Source organism: Mandrillus leucophaeus, unplaced genomic scaffold (genome assembly GCF_000951045.1).
Source record: "Mandrillus leucophaeus isolate KB7577 unplaced genomic scaffold, Mleu.le_1.0 Scaffold46, whole genome shotgun sequence".
NCBI lineage: Eukaryota > Metazoa > Chordata > Mammalia > Primates > Cercopithecidae > Mandrillus > Mandrillus leucophaeus.
In genome coordinates this window covers 1,840,137-1,848,020 of record NW_012104920.1, presented here as the reverse complement: position 1 = coordinate 1,848,020, position 7,884 = coordinate 1,840,137, and the positions used below count along the sequence as shown (strand labels likewise).

Sequence of the window (7,884 nt, the reverse complement as noted above, 5' to 3'; positions counted from 1 at the left end):
CACACCTGTAATCCCAGCTACTCGGGAGGCTGAGGCAGAAGAATCACTTGAACCCGGGAGGTGGAGGTTGCAGTGAGCGGCGACCGCACCACTGCATTCCAGTCTGGGCAACAGAGCAAGACTCCATAATTAATTAATTAATAAAGGATGAACAATCTTTTTAAGGTCAGTTTCAGAATGTTCTTGGAGCGGGAATTTTGTCCACTGTGGAGACTGTTGGGGACACCCTGTGTTGGAGATATGTCTAGATCTGCTTGGGGTCAAAAAGAGAGAGCTGTGGTGGTAAGAAAGCGACTTACCCATCCTCCTCTTCATGACCATCTTCCTTGAAGGCTGAGAGTGGAGCTGGGGTGTGCCCTGCGACCCAGTCTGGGGAGAACCCAATGGCAGAGAAAGATGCTTCCTTTGGGAGCCCTGGGAGCCAGGCGGACCCTCCAGCCACAGCCCAGCTGACCCCTTTCCCACCGGTGCCAGCCACTAAGCCCATCTGTTCCAAGCCCCTTTCCCGTTTCCCTGACCAATGTCCCTCGGGATTAGGGACCAAGGGGCAGCTGTCTGGGAGGACGCACACCTTGCCTCTTCCACACTCTCCCCTCTCCCTCCTCTTTGCATGCTGTGTTTCTCAGTTCCCAATAACCAGGCCACAAAGAGATTCAAGCATTTGTTTCTTCTTTCCTACTCCATTGAAGAGGCTGACAATTATAATAATTACAATGAATTACAGAAGGAGGTGGGATCTCAGCCCTCCAGGGTCAGGGACTCTTAAACTACCTCCTTTCTCTCTTTACTCAGCTCTTCCCCATACCCCTGTCTTAATGTTTCTTCCTTTCCTCAAAATCCTCAACAGAGAAGCCAGAGCTGGGCAGGTGTGAGGTATGGGTTAGATAGAGGTGTGCTGGGGTCAGGCTGCCTCGCCGGTGGCATTCCGCCTCTTCTCACACGCCCAGCGGTGCACCTGTAGGCAGAAGTCATCGTTCCAGCGGCCATCCGGCCGGACTTCAACACAGTCTTCACTTCCACCCAGCTCATGCCCGTGCCAATCATCTGGCTGAGCGACAGCCCAGTTCCTAAGGAGGCAAGAGAAAACTCAGACTCTGCCACAGTGGTAAGAAAACAACTTACCCATCATCCTCTTCACGACCATTTTCCTTGAAGGCTGAGAGTGGAGCTGGGGTGTGCCCTGCGACCCAGTCTGAGGAGAACCCAACCGCAGAGAAAGATGCTTCCTATCCCCAGTCCCAGCAACCCTCACCCCCAGCCCAGAAAAGCGCAGCTTTGGAGGGGTTGGGAGTCTGGGGAGGAGAGGACTGGGGAATTTGGTACCTGAGGGATGAGTCAGGGTGGTTTGGCATGAAAGGCCAAGGGGGCTGTCCCCAGAGAAATCTAACAAGGAGATGAGGGAAGAAGCCACTTACTTGTAGTTGTGCCTATAGTCTGTGCCGTCTACCCATTTCCAGGAGCCATCACTGTCCGTGAGACCTATCCAGGTATTGAAGGGGTTTGTGTGTTGTACAATGAATTTCTGGAAACACAGGCAAGAAGGAAGTTTACAGTCTCTTGTGTCTTTATCCTCCCTCCATGCAGGCATGGAGCTGTGGCCCCCACTCAGCCTTCCCCAGCCTGATCTGCCCCCAGGCTGAAGCATCAGCTCCCAACAAGGCTGCTTCCTAGCTTTTCCTTCTGTCACTCTAGCTATTGTTCAGTGCACATTTGCTGGGCTAGACGTTGTGCTGTCTGTGCAAAGACGATCTCATTTAATCCTTCGAAGCCCTCTAAGATGGGCACTGCAGTGACCACACTTTGCAGGGAGTTGCAGAGACAGAGCCAATCCTGTACCTGAGTTAGTGGCCACCGTCCCCTGTTCACAGCCCTGGCCCAGAGTCCCCCTTCATTCCCGGCTTATGGCTCTACCCAAGCTCCGGTTCTCTCCCTGTCTTCTGCCCACAGCTTTGAACTCCTGGGATCCCGACCTGGTCCCTGCTCTTACTGCCCCCCAGACCCCAGACCCACTAAAGATCTCAGCTTCACTCGCCTCTCAAGTACCTCGGCCCCTGGCAGCTCTCACTTCTATGGTAGCTTCTATGACATGTGTCAGGCCCAGGAGCTTCTAAGCTCAGACCCCATTATGATCTAGCTACACGGAGTCTGACAATGGGGGAAAATAGGGAGACGCCTGGGGTGTGAGGAAGTAGCCCAGTCAGCCAGTTGACAGGGGCTTGGGTGAACGTGGCCTTCGAGCCTGCAGACAGCTCCCCGGGACTCACACACACCCACACTCCCAGCATGGCAGCCCCTCCAAGTGGCTTTCTCTTACACATACAGCTGTTCCTGGGGACCTAAGTCCTGCAGTTCAGTAGGGTAGGAGGGGAAGGTGTGGTCACCTGATTTTGTGGAGGAAGCGGAGGGATGGATCCGTTGAGCAATGTGCACACTTAACAATTCCCTCTGACAGCCTGTGAAGGGGCCCCAGTAGTATTGGAAGGACAATTGCCTAATTCTACTCCCACCCTCTAGAAAAACAACTAAGGTTGCAAGTTATTCACCTCATCTGATTGAGCACCAGAAACTGTGGCGTCCCTAAATCCTGGAATCCCACAAACAGGACAATGTCCCATGCGTGAAGGGGCAGTCCTGAGGCAGGTGAGGCTGCTCCCCAAATTCAGAGGACTCAACGGAGTTGGAGAGAAAGTGCCTGGAGACACACTATGTGCTGCTACCTGCTGCCAGCCCTCCCTCCCATCACCACCAGCAACGGAACAACTGGCCTGACACGGTGGCTCACGCCTGGAATCCCAGCACTTTGGGAGGCCGAGGCGGGCGGATCACGAGGTCAGGAGATCGAGACCATCCTGGTTAACACGGTGAAACCCCATCTCTACTAAAAATACAAAAAATTAGCCGAGCGAGGTGGCGGGTGCCTGTAGTCCCAGCTACTTGGGAGGCTGAGGCAGGAGAATGGCGTGAATCTGGGAGGCGGAGCTTGCAGTGAGCGGAGATGGTGTCACTGCACTCCAGCCTGGGTGACAGAGCGAGACTCCGTCTCAAAAAAAAAAAAGTAACGGAACAACTGAGCAGAGATTACAAATTAGCAGCACTCGGCCCTCTGTGTTAAAGACTGAGAGAAGGAATCAGATCGTGCCAGATGATCAGAGAAGACGGTCCAGGATAATTCATTCCCCTTTTCCTGGGTGAACCATAGGAAAGAAAGCATTGTGCCCATTCATAAAAGTAACAGAGAAAATCAACACGAAACTTATGCCCCCAAAAAGAAAGAGGAAGATGAGGTAGAGGAAAAAAGAATTGTGATATCAAAAAGAGAGGTGAAAAATAGACTTTGAAAAGAAGCCGTGTTTCAGAATATGAGGGGATGTTGGAGAACAGTTTCTTTACATACTCGAAAAATTTTAAAAAGAATGACATAAGGCCGGGCGTGGTGGCTCAAGCCTGTAATCCCAGCACTTTGGGAGGCCGAGACGGGCGGATCATGAGGTCAGGAGATCGAGACCATCCTGGCTAACACGGTGAAACCCCATCTCTACTAAAAATACAAAAAATTAGCCGAGCGAGGTGGCGGGTGCCTGTAGTCCCAGCTACTTGGGAGGCTGAGGCAGGAGAATGGCGTGAATCTGGGACGGAGCTTGCAGTGAGCTGAGATCCGGCCACTGCACTCCAGCCTGGGCAACAGAGCGAGACTCCGTCTCAAAAAAAAAAAAAGAATGACATAAAACATGAAAGAAGATATCAAAAAAAAAAAAGAGAGAGAGAGAGAACATGATAAGGAAAGGAACTGAAAAGAAAAGTTTGAGCTACATTAAAAAATAAAAAAGCCCAGGCATGGTGGCTCACGCCTGTAATCCCAGCACTTTGGGAGGCAGAGGCAGGTGAATCACCTGAGGTCGGGAATTGAGACCAGTCTGACCAACATGGAGAAAACCCATTTCTACTAAAAATACAAAATTAGCCAGGTGTGTCGGCGCATGCCTGTAACCCCAGCTACTCAGGAGGCTGAGGCAGGAGAATTGCTTGAACCTGGGAGGTGGAGGTTGCAGTAAGCCAAGATTGCACCATTGCACTCCAGCCTGGGCGAGAGAGCAAGACTCAGTCTCAAAAAAAAAAAAAAAAAAAAAAAAATTTTCAGATAAAACACTTAAGCAACCTAGGAAAGGAAAGACACAGACACATGGGAATAAGAGGTGTCCTGGTCTCCTCACCTTTCCTATGGAAGTTATACAAACTTTTAGTTTTCAAAGCCAATAATTTTCAGCCTATTAAAGTTACACAAGCAATCACTGGAATAACTCTAAATAAACTACATAGCTTCCAAAATACCATAAAGGAGAAAACGAAAAGAACACCTCTCACACAGCAATTGTAAGAAATTAAAAAGCATGTAAAGCAGAAAAAAGAAAGGACTAGAATTAAACATAGCTATTAAAATATAAATGAGACATTCACCTATTGAAAGAAAAGGTACTTATTAGATTTTAAACATCAAAAACCAAACCTGCCAGGCACAGTTTTTGGATTACAGTGGCTCAGACACCTGTAATCCCAACACTTTGGGAGGCCCAGGCAGGCGAATCGCTTGAGGCCAGGGGTTCAAAACCAGCCTGGGCAACATGGCGAAACACCGTCTCCACTAAAAATACAAATAACTACCCAGGTGTGGTGGTGTGCACCTGCAGTCCCAGCTACTCAGGAGGCTGAGGTGGGAGAATCCCTTGAGCCTGGGAGGCACAGGTTACAGTGAGCTGAGATCATGTCACTGCACTCCAACCTGGGCAATAGAGCCAGATCTTGTCTCAAAAACAAACAGAACAAAAAAACCTATACAGGAGAAATACCTTAAGCTTAGCTGCCCCATGGTACCCTTCAGGAAATGATCCAGGATGAAGCCAAGATTAATTTAAATCAGCTTTTTTTTTTTTTTTTTTTGAGTCTGAGTCTCGCACTGTCGCCCGGGCTGGAGTATAATGGCGCAATCTCAGCTCACTGCAACCTCTGCCTCCCGGGTTCAAGTGATTCTCCTGCCTCAGCCTCCCAAGTAGCTGGGATTACAGGCACCCACCACCATGCCCAGCTAATTTTTGTATATTTAGTAGAGACGGGGTTTCACCATTTTGGCCAAGCTGGTCTTGAACTCCTGACTTCATGATCCGCCTGCCTCAGCCTCCCAAAGTGCTGGGATTACAGGCATGAGCCACTGCACCCGGCCTAAATCAGCATTTTTAAGGGCGAGATCCAGGAGTCGATTTTTTTTTAACTCTTGAAGAAATTACAATGTACAGTCAAGACTGAGAATCATTAATTTAAAACAGAGATTCGAAAAGGTAAGAAACGAAAGGATGGACAGAGATACAGCAAGCAAGTGCAAGTGAAAAAAAATCAAGGACTGTGGTATCAGATAAATTCAAGGCAAAAAGCATTAAGTGGGCCACATGGTGGCTTCATAATGACGAAAGCATCATCCGCCACGAAGTTGTAGTGACCATGAGCTTACTGTGTGCCAAATCACAGAGCACTGAGATCTTAGGTTGAGCTGCATGAAACTGACATTGTTATAGGTCAAAACTGATTAAATGCTGGCAAGTTCAACCTGACCAGTAAAGCAAAATATGTTTGTACTCACTCTATGCTGTCAAGCACTAACAGAGCCTGATGTCATGCAAACAATACATATATTCTGGCCCCTGTATCACATGGCTTAACTACTGTGGCATTAAAATACTTCCAAGTTCACGCCAAGCACAGTAGCTCACGCCTGGAATCCCAGCACTTTAGGAGACTCAGGTGGGCCGATCACTTGAGGTCAGGAGTTCAAGACCAGCCTGGCCAAAATGGTGAAACCCTGTCTCTACTAAACATACAAAAATTAGCCGGGCACGGTGGCATGAACCTGTAATCCCAGCTACTCAGGAGGCTGAGGCAGGAGTATCACTTAAACCCAGGAGGCGGAGGTTGCAATGAGCTGAGATGGCGCCATTGCACTCCAGCCTGGGCAACAAGAGTGAAACTCCGTCTCAAAAAAACACTTCCAAGTTCATACAGAACAAGACCCTCATAGACCCCACAGTACCAAGGCAGCACGTAGCGGTTGAAAACACTGGCTAAAGAAGCTGTGTGGGTCTCAATTGTGGCCCCATCTCTCGCTCGCTGTGTGACAAGTTACTTAACGTCTCTGTCCCTTAGTGCTGACATCCTCCCTTCCCTCATACTGGGAGAAAGATGAGCGCCTGTGCCCTGGGATGGTGGGATTTGAAGAAGTGAAAGGATGAAAGCACATAGTAAGTGCTCAGTAAATGTTACCATTATTACCCTCCTTTTCCAAAACTGTCCTGTCTATTCGAATGGGCTGATTCTTCTCCATGTACTTTGCTGTCTGGCAGCAGCCATGGGAAGGGGAGACAGAGCACCTTGGAGGGAGCCGGTCACCCTCTGCAGGTGAGTCACGGGGTTCCTGCCTGCTGGGTTCCCTTCATCCACGTGACCAGCACTCCGAAGGCCAGCATAGCAAGAAGGGACTCTCACTGCCTTCCCTGTGTTCTCCGCCCTGTCCTGGCCCCTTCGGTCATCCTGTCTCACATTCTGTCTCCTGACCTGCTCCACATCACCTGGTTGCCTGGCTCCTGTCTCTTTGCCAAGGTCCAGGCTGCAAACTCCCACCTCTTAAAATCGACGGCTGCTTTAGATCAGAAAGCTGAACATATTTAAAAAAAAAAAAAGATTCAATGGCTGTTTCACCGAACCTGCCAGAGCTCCACCACAATTCTGCTTCTGCTTCTGGACTCTTTTTTCAGATTCAAAGGACAGGCCGGGCGCGGTGGCTCATGCCTGTAATCCCAGCACTTTGGGAGGCCGAGGTGGGTGGATCACGAGGTCAGGAGATCGAGACTATCCTGGCTAACACGGTGAAACCCCGTCTCTACTAAAAATACAAAAAATTAGCTGGGTGTGGTGGCAGGCGCCTGTAGTCCCAGCTACTTGGGAGGCTGAGGCAGAAGAATGGTGTGAATCCAGGAGGTGGAGGTTGCAGTGAGCCAAGATCACACCACTGCACTCCAGTTTGGGTGACAGAGTGAGACTCCATCTCAAAAAAAAAAAAAAAAAAAAAAAAAGGATAAAGTAAGCCTGATCCAGCCTCCCAGAGCCTGCCTTCCAAGGGCTTCCTCCTGCCTGTGGGAAGCGTGGCCTCACCTGCTCCTCCCAGGAGTTGATGACCACCAGGTGTGAGTTCTCCAGCTGGCAGTACTTCTCCGCCTCGGCCCAGGCCTTCCCGGAGCGAGAGAACCAGTAGCAGCTGCCTTGGTGCTCCACCCAGTTGACAGGGCAGCAGGTCCTTTGGGAGCCTGAGGGGGCAGGGGGCAGGGGGATGAGATCCAGCCGGAGGGGCAGGCACACTGGGCCTGGAGATGGCCCCACCCCTACCGTTGCTGTGGAGGAGCTCCATCTGGCAGGCCACGAAGCGCAGGTCCACGGGGAAGTGCTTCAGATGGAGGAGCAGGATGTCATGATCTAGGACAGATAGGCTGAAAGTGTGGCCGGCAGGCGCGGTCCCCACCTGCCAGGCTCCAGCCTGTGGCTGGGGAAGCACATGCACCCACAGACACGTACACCATGCATAGACCACACCACACAGCATACCACACACACACACACACACCACAGACACATACCACACATAGACCACACCACACACCACTCACTACACCACACACACACACACATACACTACAGACACATACCACACACAGACCACACCACACACCACACACTATACTACACACACACGCACCACAGACACATACCACACATAGACCACACCACACACCACACACTACACCACACACACACACACACCACAGACACATACCACACCACACACCA

At 50.4% G+C, this 7,884-nt stretch overlaps 1 protein-coding gene across 2 annotated transcripts in view; it reads right to left on the bottom strand.

Annotated features, from left to right (window-relative positions):
* Positions 1-648: 648 nt before the first annotated feature.
* Positions 649-7,884, bottom strand: part of ASGR2 (asialoglycoprotein receptor 2) — a 15,431-nt gene continuing 8,195 nt past the window's right edge. For both annotated transcript variants that reach the window (XM_011994632.1, XM_011994631.1), the window contains 4 exons: positions 7,426-7,512; positions 7,195-7,346; positions 1,416-1,522; positions 649-1,067 (listed from right to left, as the gene is read on the bottom strand). In XM_011994632.1, the coding sequence (XP_011850022.1) occupies positions 902-1,067; positions 1,416-1,522; positions 7,195-7,346; positions 7,426-7,512 (512 nt within the window). In that variant the 3' untranslated portion in view covers positions 649-901. The remainder of the gene's footprint in view (positions 1,068-1,415; positions 1,523-7,194; positions 7,347-7,425; positions 7,513-7,884) is intronic.